The sequence below is a fragment of the Geotrypetes seraphini genome, chromosome 2 (assembly GCF_902459505.1).
Source record: "Geotrypetes seraphini chromosome 2, aGeoSer1.1, whole genome shotgun sequence".
Classification (NCBI taxonomy): domain Eukaryota; kingdom Metazoa; phylum Chordata; class Amphibia; order Gymnophiona; family Dermophiidae; genus Geotrypetes; species Geotrypetes seraphini.
In genome coordinates, this window is record NC_047085.1 from 443,227,376 (window position 1) to 443,246,306 (window position 18,931).

Sequence of the window (18,931 nt, forward strand, 5' to 3'; positions counted from 1 at the left end):
TTCATAAGAACATAAGAATAGCCTTACTGAGTCAGCCCAATGGTCCATCAAGCCCAGTAGCCTGTTCTCATGGTGGCCAATCCAGGTTGCTAGTACCTGGCCAAAACCCAAGGAATAACAATATTCCATCCTACTGATCCAGGGCAAGCAGAGGCTTCCCTCATGTCTTAATAACAGACTATGGACTTTTCCTCCAGGAATTTATCCAAACCTTTCTTAAAACCAGCTACGCTATCCGCAACGTGTTCCAGAGCTTAACTATTCTCTGAGTGAAAAAAATGTTCCTCCTATTGGTTTTAAAAATATTTCCTTTGAATGCCTTGAAACCCCTTTGCAGTGGTCCACTTGTCAGAGGAAAGGACACAGTCCCGTGGAGCCAGACTGTTGCTTCTCTGAGAAACTTTGGTGGATCTGTAGAGCCAGCCTTCTGTGTGCCACCTTTCCTGGACTCAGGGTCCATTACATTACATAACATAACATAAATTTATTCTTCTATACCGGCATAACCAAATGATTTCTAAGCAGTTTACACAGAAGAAGGCTGGATAATCAGCAAAATACAAATAGTTAAAAATACAACAAGTTTCTTAAATATACTTAATATGGAGTTTTGCTAACAATAGTACCCACATTTAGGAAATGAATTTGTCAAACAGCGCTGACTTAATTTATTTTCGAAATGCACCTTAAGACAACATAGTTTCACCAATGTATTTACCCAGCCAGGACTGCTGTTTACCTGCTTAAAATGCGAGAGTCTTATCCTGTTGACCTTGTCAGGGGTTTAAGTGCAGGCTGATGTATCCTGAGTAAAACTCCTCCGGGTTTCAGGGCGAAGGCTGTGTTTCTTGCCCCCTGCTCTCATGGAGAGGATATGTGGAGGCAGGAGTTAGGCACCTTTAATATAGGCCAGGGTTTAAAGACCTACCTTATAGGCACCCAAGTCCTTTAGAGAATTGCGCCTAGCAGCACCTAAATCCTTCTCCACCCCTAAATACGCCTAATTTGACATTAAGTGCCATGTTGCATCATGTGTAGAAACTTGCCTAAGAAGATAGGTGCTTTTTGCCTGATTTTTATTTTTTTTTATTATTTTTTAATTTTTTTCAATTATGAGCTTGTCAGATATTTAGGTTTAGTTATATATAAAAGAAGCTTGATGCTGTGTTGTCTTTAGCTCATATTTCTAATATTAATATTCTCTTCATGTACTAATATGCCATTGACATCATTGAATATACAGTAGTATGTGGATGGTGATGGATTAATATATAAAGTTCTTTAAGACTCAAAATAATATTTTTTTATGTACAGATAGAAGAAGCAAAGCAAGAGTTGCAGGAGGTTGTAGAATTTTTGAAAAATCCACAGAAATTTACTGTACTAGGAGGAAAACTCCCTAAGGGTAAGTCATTCAAATAAGAAATGAATTAAAACACTATGGTTATTGTTGGGAAAGGTTTGTTGGGATAAGGGGGATGAGTGGGTTATTAAGGTATGGGTATAGAATGGAGTGTGATCTGCACATTTAATCATCTCAGTCATTCCAAGTTTATTTAAAATTTCTTATACTGCTCAATCGGACTTCTGAGCGGTGTACAAAAATAAAAACAGTAAACTTCTTACATTTAAAAGAATCAAGGTTAAAAAACTGCATGATGTGACAACAGGGGAGGTTAGTAAACAAAAGACTGCAATCTAAGACAGACAGAAACGAAAGGTAAAGAGGGGAGACCTACAATATTTGATAGGAAAGAAGAACAAATCGGGGGCAAACATTAGGTGGGGAAGTAAATTTTTCAAGAAAAAAGTAAAAGATTAAGAATTTAGCCCTTATAAGGGCACTTAAGTTTCAAAGGCGTCCTGGAATAGGAATGTTTTTAATTTTGCCTTAAAATGAGATAAGGATTTTTCTTCACGGGTATGAAATTCCAGAGGGATGGTGCGGATATTGCAAAGTTATTTGATCTCATAGGGCTCCTTTTACTAAGCTGTGTTAGGGCATTAACTTGCGGAATAGCGCGCGCTACAATGTCGTGTGTGTTAAACGCTAAGGCCAGCATTGAGCTGGCGTTAGTTCCAGCCACGTAGCGTGGGGTTAGCGTGCACTAATCTGCTGTGTGCGCTAAAAACGCTAGCGCACCTTAGTAAAAAGAGCCCATAGTGTTTATATGCTTATAAATATGTTAAATAGCTATGGTCCCAATACATATTCTTGTGGTACTCTACTATTTGTCCTCCTCCATTGAGAAAAATGGCCATTTAATCATACCCTCTATTTTCTGTTCAGTAACCAATTCCTAACCCACAACAAAACATTGTTTCCTGTCCCATGACTCTTTAATTCTCTCAGGAACCTCTCAAAAGCTTTCTGAAAATCTAGATACACTATATTAACTTGCTCACCTTTATACACATGTATATTCACACCTTCAAAGCAATGCAGCAAATAGGTGAGGCAAGACCTCCCTTGGCTGAGCCAATGCTGACTCTGTCCCATTAAACCATGCTTGTCTATGTGTTCCTTAATTTTATTTTTTTATAATGGTTTCAACTTTTTTTCCTGGCACTGAAGTCAGGCTCACCAGTTTGTAATTCCCCAGATCGCCCCTGGAACCCTTTTTAAAAATTGGCGTAACATTAGCCACCCTCCAGTCTTCAGGTACTACAGATGATTTTAGCAGTAGGTTACGGATCACTAACAGCAGTTAGTGTGGATAGGTTCCAACAGAGTGAATAAGGGTGATTCTTAGTCATCTTTTTGCCCTCCATTTTCTTTCAAAAATGAATAAAAGTTATATTTTAGCTGTCATGCCCTGAGTTCTACTGAAAAGAACAGCTTGGGACAACCCAGCTAACCACAGGCTATTTTGGACCTGAAAATTCAGTTCACAGCTCTGTGTCATTTCCATCCTATGTTGCAGTTAGAGAACCAGAGACAAAAGAATATATGGTTAGACTTTGTGACTAGACCTCTGTTAATCAGGTTTCACACAACCTTCTTCAACCCCATGGGAATACTCAGTGAGGCCAGTAGCATGGAGATCTGTTATTGCTTGCCAGCTGACTGAGGCAAAGACTGAAAGGAGCAGTCATAGAAAGAATCTTAGGAAGAAAGCCTTTCCTAAGAAGGGGTATTGGCTTATCCAATACCAACCAGTACGTGATATTGTATCTTGCATGGTTCAGATTGGCAGAAATGTACTGACTTTTTTATTATTATTTTGTGTCTTAAATAAACAGTTTAAAACCTAGCCTGTTTAGTACATTTTCCTTTTATAAAGCAATAAGACTACTGTAAAAACTACAAGCCCATGACCCAGTCTCCCCAGCACTGATATCGGCCCACTGGTTGCCCATAACCAAACACTGCGTTTTCAAAGGCCTAGTGTTGGCATATAAATCCACCCTCTACAACATGACACTCAAATACTTCTCAGACAAATATTCTCTCTACACCCCAAAGAGAATGCTATGCTCCCAAGATGAAATACACCTTAAATACACCATCAGGACACTCCCTCCAACTCCAGTCTGCCTGGAAACGATCCTATTCCCATTTCTTACCAAATCTCTGGAACAGCCTACCTCTTCATTCCAGAGCCTTTAAAGGACTTCTTAACTTTAGTAAAGCTGTAAAAAACTACCTTTTTGCCTAGTTATTCCCTCAACCCTTCACCAGCATCAGTAAATAATCCTACGTATATGAAGATATATTGCACACACTGTATGTAAACCCTATATTGTAACACTGTGAATATAAACTGTAACCCATTCTGAGCTCTTTGGGGAGGACAGTATATAAATCTAAATAAATAAATAAAGTTTATCCCAGGCAGGCAGCATATTCTCACAGATGGGTGACTTCATCCATGAAGCCCCGGTATGGACATTGCAAAAGTGTATTGTCACTTTAAATTTCTTCTAAAGTGTTGAGACTGCCCATATCATACATCCACTGGTGCTTTCCCGCCCGACATCTACTGAGGACCATCAGTTCTCAGTTTTCCATGGAGCCGAGAAGCCCTTTTTCTTATTATCCGCAGCGTGTCAAACTGTTACCTTTTGTGCCTTCCAGAGTTTATTTTATTCAGTAGTTAATTTTTCTTTTCATATTTTTTTCTTCCTTTTAATTTTCCCCTTGTTTGGATTTTGGGCCTTCAGGCCCCGTGGAGCTTGATTTCAGGCTAGAGGTATCAAATCTTTTTCGGTATATCTTCTACTCAACTCCCATTGGACCCTTTAGTCTTTCAACTTTGCCTCAACGTTTCTTACTCAATATCCAAGCATTCCAAGGGATTCAAGTGGTGCATTTGTTGCAATAGGACCATTTCGGGCACTGACTTGCACAATTGGTGCCTTCAGTGTCTAGGCCCTGACCATGGTGTGGAGTCTTGTAAACATTGCCGCCAGTTACAAAAAAAATCCCTGAAAGGCTAGACAGCTCCAGCACAAAAAGCTCTTAAGGTTTGTCGTCGGGAGCATCGAGGATATCCACCCCTTCAGACATTGAACCTACATTGGCATCGAAGCCAGCACTGACTCCCTGCTTGATGTCGACTGTCTCCTTTGCCTCCATCTGAGATGCCTAGTAAGAAAGCTAAGAAGCTCAAGCATGCTTCCCGACAAGCAGTGGACTCTCTTCAGGCATCCACTCCATTGACACACCCCAAACATACTCCGACACACTCCAAGCGTCGACACCAAGAAATTCGCTGTCTTTCCCTACAAGTGGTGTCCCTTCATCAAGTTCACTAATGCCTAGACACCCTCTGCCATCTACTGTACCAATGGCCACCACAGGAACGCTGCAAATTTGAGAGCTACTGCAGAGGGAGTTGACTTCAAAGCTGTAGCCACAGGCAGCTCATGCCACTACTGTGACACCACCAGTACTGGCCCAGCCTCAGCATCACTCCACAAGGGCCTTGAGGACCAGTTCACTCACTCCCCACAGACGCTGATCAACAACCGGAGCATCAAGGCGTCGGAACTCAACTTATCACTCAACGTCAGACTGGCACCGTCAATGCTCTAGGAGTTCTTCTAGATGCTCACATCATCAACAAAGCAGATGTTCTTCACATCAACGCTCATCCAGAAGATCTTTAACACCTCCACAAGATATTGAGAACTATAACTCCGATTTATCCCACCACACCTTTTCTGAGGGCCCAGATCATATGGCCGAAGAATCATATGGCCTTTTTTCTGACCCATCACCACCACCACCACGCAGGAGATGGGATTGTGACTTGTATACAGCCATTTTGTAGTTATACAACCATATCAAAGCGGTTTTACATACAGGTACTTCAAGCATTTTCCCTATCTACCCTGGTGGGCTCACAAGTATTAGGTGACTTGCCCAGGATCACAAGGATTAAGTGACTTGCCCAGGTTCACAAGGAGCAGCATAACCTCAGGGTGCTGAGGATGTAGCTCTAACCACTGTGCCACACTCACTTCCAGAGAGTTTGTCATTCACAAAATTCATATGACAGATGGGTCAGGATCTTCCAGTAGAAATGGAATCAGAGTCTGAACCCAGAGCAGAACTATTTGATGCCTTGGACTATGAACAGACACCAAGGGACTGCCTCTGCCGTGAAGCAATACAGATATGGAATTGGGCAATGGCGCACATGTTTCTCAAGGTTGTATATCTAGCAGGCAAACACAGCACTCTGGCAGACAGACTAAGCAGATTCCTTCAACCTCAAGAGTCGTCGCTCAGCTCAGCTGTATTTCATCAGATCTTGTCAATCTAGGGAACCTCAGAAATAGATCTCTTCATGTCTCCTAGCAATCACAAACTTCCACACTTCTGTTCCAGATTCTATGCTCCTCATCTAGAGGCAGATGCTTTCCTCTTAGACTGGACAAATAAGTTTCTCTATGCTTTTCTTCCAATTCCTCTAATAGGGAAGACTGTTCAAATTGCGGTAGAAACCAGCCACCATGATGATAGCTCCAAGGTGGCCAAGACAACTCTTGTTTCCCCTTCTCTTTCAACTCAGTGTAAGGGAACCTATTCCACTGAACATTTTTCCAAATTTGCTGACTCAGAACGAAGGGTGCCTTCTCCATCCCAATCTATATTCTTTAACACTCACAGCGTGGTATCTCTCTCCCAACGGATAGATGAATTCTCTCTTTCAGCTCCAGTTTTAGCAATAATAGATGCTTCCAGAAAACTATCTACACAATGCTCTTACTGTTTCAAGTGTACTCGTTTTACTCTTTAGTATCACAAACATGCATTACTTCTGAACACAAGTCCTCTGTTATCAGTTCTGGATTACCTTTTACATCTCTCCAACTCTGGTCTAAAGACAACTTCAGTAAGAGTGCATCTCTGTGTTATCGGTGCTTTTCATATACCTCTGAACAATAAACCTCTGACTACACACTCATTGGTTTCCAAGTTCATGAAAGGCCTACTTCATTCCAAACCTCCTGTCCCTTGGTACCTCACTGTTGTACTCTCCACTTTGATGAAGCCTCCGTTTGAACCTCTTGAGACTTTACCTCTCAAGCACCTCACTTGGGAAGTAGTTTTCTTAATCTGCATCACTTTTGCACTCCGGGTTCGTGAACTACAAGCTCTTGTCTCAGATCCACCCTATACACCAATGTATAATGGTAGTTGCCCTTTACATTCATCCCAAATCCCTACCATAAGTAATCTCGGAATTTCATTTCAACCAGCTTATAGTTCTACCTGCTTTCTTCCCAAGACCACATTCTCATCCAAGTGGAGCTGCATTCCACACATTGGACTGTAAATGTGCTTTAGTTTACTACCTGAATCATGCCAAGACTCCTAGAACTTCCTCTCAACTGTTCCTGTCATTCAATTCTAACAGACTAGGAACTCCGGTAATCAAGATAACAATCTCTACATGGTTGGCGGTCTGCATCTCCTTCTGCTTTGTTCAGACTGGGCTGCCGCTGGAAGGTCATCTCAGAGCACATAAAGTTAGAGTAATTGCAACTTCAGTAGCTTATCTACATTCCAATTCCATTCAGGACATTTGTAAAGTTGCAACCTGATCCTCTATTCATACATTCACGTCCTATTGTTTGGAGAATCATTCCAGGCAGAATAGTTGGATAGCCAAGCAGTTCTATAAAATTTATTCTCCATGTAAGTGCCAACTTCTCTCCATCCCTTTTGAAGTAGCTAGGGAGTCCCATCGGTGAGAATATGTTGCCTGTTTGTCCTGGGATAAAGTGCAGTTGCTTTTGTGTAACGTGTTATCCAGGGACAGCAGGCAGATATTCTCACAACCCTCCCACATTCCCTAGTTGGCTTTTTCACAGGACTGATGTTCCCATGAGCCGATGTCAAGCAGGAAGGTACCAGCGCATGCACGGTATGGGCAACCTTAAGACTTTTGAAGAAGTTTAAAGTGACAGTACACTTTTGTACTATTTGTCCTGGGGCTCCGTGGATGATATCACCCATCTGTGAGAATATCTTCCTGCTGTCCCTGGATAGTACCTGTTACAAGTAAGTGTGCTTTGTTGTAACTGAGCATGATTAATTGTATTGTACAGGAGTATTTGACACACAGGCCTGTAAAATTGTACAATCCCGCTCTATTCCTGGACAAGTGGGTTATGCATCTATGGTCGCTTGATTTGCATAGTGTTTTCAGCCCCTCCCCTCTTACCTCAGGAGTGTCCCCAGGAATCCAGTTGCATTCTTACAAACCAGGTAGTAGGAGCTAGTCTTTTCTGCTCGTGTTTATATTTTTCTTTAAACGCAGTCTTTTGATCACGATTCACACCCTTGTGCTGCAGATAGCTCTGACTGCGGGAGATCACAGACTTTGCAGAAAGTCTATTTCCAGGGGGTTGGCTGCCTTGCAGTCCACCCTCTGGATAGCCTGCATTTTCAAATCGGGGATCAGGGATTGTTGCCTTGGAGCTTGCCCATCCCAGGTTCATCCGCTAGTGGGTTGGAACACAGCTGTGTTGCTCTGTGGAAGTGCGCCCGGTGCGGAGATGACTGCATTCCTCCGCCAGGTCGCATCTGGCCATTGGAGTTGGGCCAGTAGTGCAGTCAAAAGGCCAGCAGACCAGTTTACATGCTTGTTCGGGCAGAGGATCTTTCTGTAAGCTGTTTCAACTTCCTTTCCTGCAAGTTCCAGCACCTTATGGCATGTGAATACAGAGCTAACAGCTTGTTTTTAGCAATTCTGGGGGGTCTCCAAAAGTGGATTTTGGGTAGTTTGGGAGTGAGCCCTAACCCCAACCCTAAAATCCCCAAACCACCGTGTTCTGGGGGTTCCCATGCTTTTCCTGAGATGCCTCTTATTGAAAATTGCACCTGTGGCAGCCATCTTGGATTTTTCCAATTTTAATTGTTATTTTTGGCCTCTGCAAGCTTCGTTTTTGCAAGAAAACCACTCAGATGGACTCCCCAGGACAGGATTCTTTGGATTCATGCCCTATTTGCAGTAGATGGCTGCCCAATGAGCGGCCGTGTTCCACCTGCACTGCATTGTGGTAAGGGGTGAAATCTTATTGGTTCAAGTTCCCTCAACCTCTGAAAGGAGTTCTTCCGCTCTTTCTGGCCAAGGGCACCCTAAAAAATCAAAAGGGGCCCCATGGATAGCAACCTTGTGGCCCCGGCGAAATGCAGCCATAATTTGTTGTCCAAAGCTCACAAGTCCTCCAAAAGTTTAAGAAGGAGCTGCAGGATCCAACTTTTTCCCCATCCCTGCGGGAACTCATTTTCCTGTCCCGGCGAATTCTTTTCCTGTCCCTGCCCCATTCCTGTAAGCTCTGTCCTCATCTGCACAAGCCTCAAACATTTTAAAATCATAAGTGTTCAAGGTTTGTGCAGTTAAGGCTGAGCTTACAGGAATGGGACAGGGACAGCAACAAAACTTGCAGGGATGGGTTAGGGAAATTGAGTTCCTGAGGAGATGGGGAAAAATTTGTCCCCGTTTCATTCTCTACCGGCTCCCACCCCGAATGTTGGGTTTCTCCCAGAATTTATTTTTTCAAACTTATTTGGCAAAGAAAAAGGCACTTCTGCATCTCTTCATGCATCCACTCTGGCTACGGGGGTCCCCCTTTCCCAGGCCAAGGGTGCAAAGCCCATTTTCCTCGAAGTGTCCAAGGCTGTGGTGCTGAAGGATCCCGTGGATGACCTGGATGCACTGACCATGCCTTTACTCACTCAGGCTGGCACTACTCCCGTGGAGGATGTTGCAATGTTTGTGGATCATCAAGATCCAGGAGGGCTCCCGAATCTGGGTGAGGATTCCACGGTGCGGAGATTTTTCAAACCCCTGAATCTGGTTGATTTGATCTCTGAAGTTGGAGGTTGATCAGTCTGCTTCTGCAGCATGCTCCCTTATGAATAATGAAAAACTGCAGTCTGCCACCTTCCCTGAACATCCAGACATAGTCAAGATGCTCACGGACATTTGGGAGGTGCCTGAGATTCCCTTGAAATGCGCCAGAGTTTTCTCCAAGCTTTCGCCGATGGCAGATGTCTTTAACCAGCGTTTTGTGTTCCCCAAAAGTAGATTCTTCGGTGGCGCAGGTTACTAAGCACACTTCTCTCCACAGCAGTAGTGTTGAAGGATGCTCAGGACCATAGAGTGGATTTTGTCTTCAAGTGCCTATTTAACTCGATGACTGCCAGGTTGAAGGTGGCGGTGGCTGCTTTTGTGGCCAGAGCTGGTCATTCTATGCTCCGCCATGATCCTGATACTATCATGAGCCAGGATCTCGCCTTTCTGATTTCAGATGCCTTGTACGACATATTCAAAGTGTTTGGCAAGCTGTCGGCCTATTCTATTTCAGCGCACAGGATGTTGTGGATCCGTCAGTGGTCTGGTGACTTGTCATCTAAGGCAATCCTGAACAGATTGCCTTTCAGAGGGCAATTGAGGCTTAGATAATTGTATGGCTAGTTTGAAAGATGGTAAACCTAAGTCCTTTCCAGATAATAGACCCGACCTCCTATGGGATCGAGGTACCCTAGCTTTTGCCCCTTCAGATGTTCCTGTCGGTACTATGGAGGCTCCTCAGGACAGCGTTCTTCTCAATCAGTCAAACAGAGGTTCAGTGGCTTCTGGTGCCAGCAGCCTCTAAGAGACAGTTCCGATGCCAGATCTCTAGCTGCTGCTCCTCAAATCAAGGGGCGACTCTCAGCTTTTCTGGCAGTGGAAAGCCTCACCTCAGACCATTGGGTTCTGGAGGTTCTTTGACGGCTATAAGCTCAAGTTTTATCATCTCTGGATGAGTTTTATCTGAATTCTCCTGCAGAGGGGCCAGAAAAGGCGGCCTGGGTGAATGCCATGGTCCATCGATTGCTGGACATTGCAACCATAGAGCTGTTCCAGAACACAACACAGACTCCGGCAGATACTCTATATACTGGAAGCCCTGAATATATATATATACCTTAGAGGAAAGGAGAGATATGAATTCAGACGTTCAAATATTTGAAAGGTATTTGAATGTCTGAATCAGAGAGAGACTCCGAAAACTGAAGGCCGATCCTGGACTTAAGTCTATTTGGCATTGCCTCTGCCGGGTCAGACCAGGGGTCCATCGTGCCCGGCAGTCCGCTCCCGTGGAAAGTGTTCCCTACCTAACCTAAAATGTCCATACCCTATTTGCTCAGTGTCCTGTAAGGTAAACCTCTATCTGTACCCTGTTATTCCCTTCGCTTCCAGGAAGTCATCCAATCCCTTATCACCTCTCTGGGAAGCGCGTTCCAGGTGTCTTGAAAGAAGTCAATGCCCCTGTGGCTCTGGGAGAATTCTTAGCTTCTCTGGACTAGAGAGTTGCACGGGGACAGAAATCCCACCCGTCCCCACCAGGATCCTCTCCGTCCCCACCCATCCCCGCAAGGAATTACCTCTATCCCCGCCTGTCCCCATAAAAAGCAGCAATTACTTCTGACAGGATCATCAATTCCAGTTTCTTTTGTGTTTGTACTGCCGTTTTCCTTGTGGAATCTCTTTGGTGGAACCCTTTTTTTTGTTTTCTGTTCAGGTAATTAACTTATAAATCCCCTCTTTTACTAAGGCTGACGTGTCCATTATATTATATGGACGAACCCTGCTTCCAAAGCCTACCATCCCCATGGGAGTCCCGTTTGCTAGAGGGGGGTCCCCGTGGGAGTCCCGTGGGCCAGAGGGAGGTCCCCGTTGGAGTCCAGTGGGTTAGGGGGGATACCCGCGGGATTCCCGCGATCCCCGTTCCCGTGCAGACCTCTACTCTGGACCTGACGGAGGCTTATCTCCATATTTCCATCTTGCCGGAGCACAGGAGATACTTGAAGTTCCATGTACTGTAGAAGCATTATCAGTTTGTGGAGCTGCCCTTTGGGCTGATGACAGTGCCCAGAACCTTCTCCAAAGTGGTGATGGTGGCTTGCCTGCGGACCCAAGGAGTCCTGGTCCAACCGTATCTAGATGACTGGTTGATCAGAGCCCCGTTAGAGTCTGAGGGGCTTCAGGTGGTCGCAGATTGTCCAACTGCTTCAGCACCTGGGCTGGGTGATCAACTTCAAAAGAGTCACCTCAAACCAACACAGGACTTGGAATACTTGGGAGTTCGATTCCACATGGGTATGAACAAGGTGTTCCTGCCGACTACACGCTAGGTGAAGCTCCGCCAGCTAATCAGGGCTTTTCTGGCCAACGGCCTGGCAGTATCTTCAGGTCATGGGGTCAATGGTGGTGACCATCGATTTGGTTCCTTGGGCCAAGGCTCACCTGTGTCCCTTGCAGGATGCACTTATCTCCCGCTGGAGTTCATTACAAGACCTGTTGCATGCTCGTCTACCCTTGCTGGCAGAGGCTCGGAATAGTCTAGCCTGATGGTTGAGTCCCCTCTCCTTTTCCAGGGCGCTTCCCCTCCGGATCTCTGAGTGGGTGATCCTGATGACTGATTATCTGAGTGGGTGGTCCAGGCGGATTATCTCAGTCATCACACTCTGGACCCTGGGAAGTAGTCTCTGTCTGAAGGGCATTCAACTGCATAGTGGAGCACTGGAGTCATCCCACATTCAATCTCAAGGTATCAGTGGTCAACAAGAAGACAAATCGATTTTTCAGTCACAGTCGCAAAGCCATCAGCAAAGGCTTGAATGCGCTGGTGCAGCCTTGGCCACTGGTGGGTCTTTTTTAGTCTTTCATCCATGATCTATGATCAGTCTATTGTGGCGGATTGTGGTTTACAGGGATCGGGTGATTCTTAGTGCTCGACAGGCTGAGGCGTTCATGGTACTCTGATCTGATTCTTTTGCAACGGGATCAGGGTCTCGGACTTCCTTGTCATCCCTGTCTTTTCATGCAGGGCCCAATTGTGCTTCAGGAGCCAGACCGCTTTAGTCTTTCGGCCTGGCTATTGAGTGTGTGAATTTAGTCTGAAGGGCTATTCTTCAGCCATGATCACCATGCTTTTCCGCAGCAAAAAAAGTCAACTGTGGCGGCTTATGCAAAAGCTTGGAGATGTTATCAAGCATGATGTGTCCACAAAAATGTTGATCCATCTGTACCTTTGGTATAACATAAGAATAGCCTTACTGAGTCAGCCCAATGATCCATCAAGCCCATTAGCCCGTTCTTACAGTGGCCAATCCAGGTCACTAGCACCTAGCCAAAACCCAAAGAGTAGCAACATTCCATGCTACCTCTGATACTGGAGTTCTTTCAGGACGGACTGGCAAAGGGACTGGCTGTGGTTTCTCTTCAGGTTCAGCTTGCCGGTCTCGCCTGCCTGGGTCCCAAGCCTCTGAGAAGCTCCTTGGCTGTACATCCAGATGTCATTTGGTTCTTGAGGGGTACGCTGAGGCTCCATCCCCCACTAAAGTTACTTTTACTCCCTCTGGTTCGAGTGCACGAGACCAGGTGTTGCAATTGTTAGATGTTTATAGGGTCTTGTTATAGTATCTGGAGGTCACAAACGAATTCCAGGTCTCCGACCATCTGTTCGTACTGGTGGGACCTGCCCAAAAGGACAGGCCTGCTTCGAAATCTACCATTTCTACCATCTACCATTTGGACCCATGTGGCTATTTCTTCTGCCTACATTGCGGCTGACAAGAAAGCCCCCTCCCCCCTTTCGGTGTGGGCTCAATCTACCAGAGAGATCTCTTCCTCTTGGGCAGTCTTCAGCGATCTCTTTGGAGGAGATTTTCAGGGCTGCTACATGGTCCTCTTTTGCATTCTTTCACTAGATTTTACAGGATCGATGTGGCAGCCTAGCAGGATACTACTTTTGGTTCCTCCATTTTGGCATCAGACTCATCAGTTCAGGAATAAAGCGGAATTGTACAAGAATGAAAATTTAGTTTCTTACCTTTGCTAATCTTCTTTCTTGTAAATTTACACTCTATTCATGGAACCCACCCTGGGAATTGCTGATTCGCTGGTTGTCTGCCTTAACAAGTACAGGTAAGCTGGATTTCTGGTTTACTGACAAGCCTTTCTAAGAGTACCATCCGAGCATGTTTTTGTACTTGGCCTTGGGGGTCTTTTGTTTTAGCGCCCCCTTTCATTAGTGCAGGCTGTCTCTCCTTATAGCACAGTTTTCAGGTTTATACTGTTTGTTAGCCTGTTTCACTTGTTTCTGATTGTTATATTTCATATTATGAACAGATTAGACTTATTTATTGTGGACTTTTCCCATACCCCTCCCTTTGTCTGTGTCCTCTACAGGTTACTGTCTGCTTTTAGACAAATTGGATTCCAGGGGGCACTCCTGAGGTAAGAGGGGAGGGGCTGAAAACACTGTAAATAAGGCTTCCCCGTAAGCTGTCTGGCGACCATAGATGCATAACCCACTTGTCCAGGAATAGAGTGTGGATTTACAAGAAAGAAGATTAGCAAAAGTAAGAACCTAATCTTTCGTTCTTTCAGGTATTCTCCTAGTTGGACCACCTGGAACAGGAAAAACTCTTCTGGCTCGCGCTGTAGCTGGGGAAGCAGATGTTCCTTTCTATTATGCCTCTGGGTCAGAGTTTGACGAAATGTTTGTTGGTGTGGGAGCCAGTCGTATCCGAAATCTTTTCAGTATGTCATCATTTCTTTAAAAATTTGTGTGAGCTTTTTAGGGGTTTTTATTGCATTCAGAGTTGAATTAAATAGTAGGCATAAGTATAGAAATACATGTAGTACTCATATTTGTTCTAGTCATAGCTTAGTTACCAGGATTATTATAGCTTGTATGAAGTGATGCATATTTATGATACCAGTTGTTTTAAGCATTCACTTAAATTTTACAGCCAGCTATGTACAGATATAAAAGCATATGCAACAGAATAGCTTAGCAAGGATGTCTCTGATATGGTCTTTATTTTGTAGTAGTATTGCATAGCTTATTTATTTAGTGTCTATAAAGCAGAGATTTGGAATGTGTATAATAAATAGTAGCATGGAATTTTTATCCACAGGCTTAAATAAAACTGCCTTAAATAAGTCAAGATTTACATCTTTAATTTGTTTTAATTTCTCCTTCCAACCACATTTTATTTGTTGTATGTTCTAGTGCAAAATAAATACTCACTATGATCAGTTTCCTGGCCTCGAGCATCAGGATTGTTACACACTGCGTCAGTGTCTGTCTCCAACCTTTTGGAAGATAAAGCTTCCCTGAAGCCCTAGATTACCCCCTGGTCTTGATGCGCCATGCTCAGGCCTGACTCTTGAGATCAGTTATTTCAGACAGGCAGAGACTTGGATGTCTCCAGGAGAGCATTACTTTGAGTCAGATTGAGTGCTCCTGGTGTTTGAGGAAGCTGGGGAGTCTCCATATGTGAGAATATGCTGCCTGCTTGCCTAAAGCACAGTTACTTACCTGTAACAGGTGTTATCCAGGGACAGCAAGCAGATATTCTTACAACTTACCCGCCTCCCCTAGTTGGCTTCTTTGCTTTGTTACTGAACTGATGGTCCTGCGAGCTGGCAGCAGGCAGGAAGGCACCCGCGCATGCACAGTACAGACAGTCTTTGAGTTCTTAAGTGACAGTTCACTTTAGACAGTCTGTGCCGGGTTTCATGGATGACATCACCCTTGTGACAATATCTACCTGCTGTCCCTGGATAACATCTGTTACAGGTAAGTAACTATGCTTTACAGCCTTTGGGGAATATCGGGGAGGGATATTTAAAACCTTTTTTTTTCCAAGTTTCTGCCCCTTCCCGTAGGTTTCCTCACCTCCAAAATCCTAAAATCGCTATTTCTTATTTTAAAGAGTTTTTGAGCTGTTTTTTTGGCGCCAAAATGCTGCCGTGGCGACCATCTTGAATTTCCTGTTTTTTAAAAAATTTATTTAGTTCTCCAGAACCTTCAATCAACTTGTTTTGCCTCAAAACTGGTTGGGATGGAGTCCTCAGGTTCCTTTACCCCTAATCCATGCCAGGTTTACGCTGGATGGGTACTCGAAGAGTGCCATGTGCCGTGCAGCACATGAAGGAGGGGGTGGAAGCGGTCAGCTTAATCTCCCTTTTGCTCTCTAGAGATGAGGAATGGTTGGGGGGTCCATCAGTTTAGAGTAAATCCCTTCCAGAGCCCCAGAATGGCGATCCATCTCAATGCAGGAGCATGGAAGCAGCAGAGCCCAAGAAATGCAAGCTGGAGTCATCTAAAGAAGACTCGGTGCTGCCTTATATAGAATTTTCTCCTGAATTTGGTAATCTGACGTGGAGGGCTTATCTGGATGGGCAAGATCCCCAGTGGAAGTCAGGAAGTTCACCAGGAGGCATATAAGGGGGTTTGGGCTCCTAGGGTGCATTTACCTCAGCTTGGCCTGCATGCAGTGGACCTTTCCGAAGGAGACTCAGACGTTGACAAGTCTATCTGTATGCCTTTACTGTCACAGAGCAAGCCCTTCCCTGTCAGGAGATGCAGGGTCACAGGCCGCTCAACTCAAAGTAGATTCCTTGGTAGCACAGGTAACCAAATGCACTTCCCTACTAAGGGCCAGATTCTCAAAACTCACCGTGCATTTAACAATGGACGCAAAAGCAATCCTAGCCAATTTAGCATCCAAGTATTTTACCAGCCAATTCTCAGAATGGCTGACTCTGCTCTTTACTGTGCTTCCTAGCAGCCTTCGATTGTACTATGCAAATGTAGTACAATGAGGTCATTAATATTAAAATGGTAGTACAACGAGGTCATTAATATTAAAACGAGCATTCTGAGTGATTCTCTAACCTTGTTGCACTACGTTTGCATGCAAAAGTTTCCAACAGAGTCTCAGCTGTTGTATCCTTACTTTCTGGTCAGTGCCTGAGTGCTGATTGGCTCAGAGTCCACCTCAAAAAATCCCTATTAAAAAAAAAAAAAGAAAAGACCTCCCCCCACCCCCCACAGAGCTGTTTGATGCCCTTTCAGCACTGGCAGGAGATGTCCGCTCCCTCCTGCCACTGGGGTACCCTGCCCTCCCTCTGCACCCCCAGTCATTAAGGGCAGGAGAGATGCCCACTCCCTCCTGCTGGCAGGCTGCTGGAGTCCCTGCAAGAACCTGAAGAACAGCCAGATAACGCTGAAGAACAGCCAGAGGGTTGCCCACTGGTCTCCCTCTGGCCTCTTCAAAATGGCAGAACGGTATATCCTGGGATGCATTAGGAGGAGCCTAAGGCCTTGATTGGCTCTGGTGCCTAAGGCCCCTCCCTGCTTACAACCTGAGCAATGCCCAAATGATGAGGTGGTTTCTGCACCTCCAGGCCTTTGATTTTGAAATTCAACATCGGGAAGGCCAAGATCATGGGAATGTAGATTTTCTGTCTAGGGCGGTGGACCCTGAATTGGCAGGTGCTCACCCAGGCTTGCTTAAGCTGAGGGGGAGGGTATGTGAGGGAGTTTAGAGAACCCAACCACTTCACCTATAGCAGGGGTGTCAAACTCAATCACATAAGGGGCCAAAATCTGAAAAAAGGCTAAGTCGCGGGCCAAATTTTTAAATAAGAAACTTAGGGGTCCTTTTATTAAGGTACGCTAACTGATTTAGCATGCGCTAAATGTGCACCTTAATAAATGGACCCCTAAGTGGCTAAAGCTTAGTCTTAGTAGAAATATAGTGTTACGTCGTCTCCAACCCCACACTGGCTCTGTGGTGTAAACAAAATAAATATTGTAATCACAAAACAGAAAATAAAATTGTTTTTTCAACCTTTTGTTGATCCCAGGTTCTGGTTGTCTTCTGATAACTTGCTTGCCAGGGTCTCCTGCCCATTTGTCATTTTCTTCTTTTTTTTTTTTTTTCCTTTTTTTTTTCTTCCTTTATTTATCATTTTAAAAATTTTAACAAAATCAAAACATTTTGTACTGAAAGATTGTCAGATCGAACACAAATAATAAGTAAATCATTAACATAATAAGAACAAAATTCAAATCGGACAATCTCAAGTCCTCAATAATTATGTGATCCAAGATATATATAAAAGAGTGAACTTTTAAGGAAATCAATTGTAAATTCTATATAATAAAGAACAGTATCATGTGTCTGGCTTGAGGAATTATTCTATACCAAGTCCAACAATTACTTAGTTGTTATTGTGGTAGTTGTTGTTATACCCTCTTTTTCCAGACGTTTCAGTGTCAGAAAAGCTGTAAGTTGAGATGGCTCAAAAAACACATACTTATTATCTCGATATCTTACTATACATTTACATGGGAAACGTAAAAAGAAAATGCCACCCAGCTGTGTAACTCCTGCTTTCAACAAAAGAAACTGACGTCTACGATTCTGAGTTTCTCTACTAACGTCTGGAAACATTTGAATTTTCAAACCCAGAAACTCCTTACTCTTGTTCCTAAAGAACATTTTCAAAATCCAATCTTTATCCGGCAGCAATGCCACAGATAGTATAAGAGTTGCTGGTTTAACCAAATCTTTATCTGATGTTTCCAAAATTGCTGTCAAATTTTGTTGAAGGTCTTGTATTTCCTGTCTCTTATCCTCCGAATGTTGACCCCTTGCGTTCATAGGCAAATAATATACTCGAGTGAGAGGAGGCAATGATTCCTCAGGAATATTAAATATCTCCATGAAGTACCTTTTTATCATCTCTCTCGGGTTTACTGATAAGATTTTGGGAAAATTCAACAGTCGTAGATTATTAGTCCGATAGTTGTTTTCCATAATTTCCAATTTTTTTCTAATACTTTGATTATCATTTATTATTGTAGATTGAACTTGTTTAATCATTTTCACTTCATTTTCGATACCTCCCAATTTTTCTTTGACATTGGAAATTTCCTGTTTATTTTCCTCTATTGTCTGTTTTTGAATTTTTATATTCTTTTCACCTTCTTTAATTTGTTTAGTTAGTGAGTCTCCCAGTTTGGAAACTAGGTCCCAAATTGAATCAAGAGTCACTTCAGCTGGTTTCTGATATTTAAAGAAAGTCTCATGTAAAGTTGGGGAAGACTCACCTTGGCTGCCTTCTGTCTGTTGGTCTGGATTTTTTCCTCCTTCCTCTCTATCCGCTGGAACCGTCTCTGGACTTAACAAAGCCATAGAGACTTCACCTTGCTGGCTCCCTGATGTTACAGCCTCATGATCAGAGAGTGCTGCTACTCCTGGCCCACTCCTTTCACATGGGGAGCTCGCACTCAGCGGTGGGGGAGGTGGACTCCTCTGGTCGGGGCTCAGCGTGGTATCCAGCCCAAGGACTTCCGATCCGGCGTCACTCCACGTCGCAGAGTCCAGCGGGCGATTCCCCGAACCTACTGACTCCCTCTGAAGTCGCTGAAGAAAATGTTCAATTGAGGCGAGAGGGGGGTGTTCAAGACGTCGCGAGGCTGCAGCGGCGCTTTTACCCCGTCTCTTCGGCATCGCGACTAACAAATAGTCTAATCGCTGTTGAAATATAACCAATCGTACCCTCAGCGTCTCACCAGGCACTGATACAAGTCAAATCATATATCCTGGATCTGGAGA

At 44.1% G+C, this 18,931-nt stretch overlaps 1 protein-coding gene across 1 annotated transcript in view; it reads left to right on the plus strand.

Annotated features, from left to right (window-relative positions):
* Positions 1-18,931, plus strand: part of YME1L1 (YME1 like 1 ATPase) — a 169,584-nt gene that overhangs the window by 72,130 nt on the left and 78,523 nt on the right. Inside the window, exons 9-10 of the mRNA XM_033931421.1 lie at positions 1,315-1,405; positions 13,902-14,054. Of these exons, the coding sequence (XP_033787312.1) occupies positions 1,315-1,405; positions 13,902-14,054 (244 nt within the window). The remainder of the gene's footprint in view (positions 1-1,314; positions 1,406-13,901; positions 14,055-18,931) is intronic.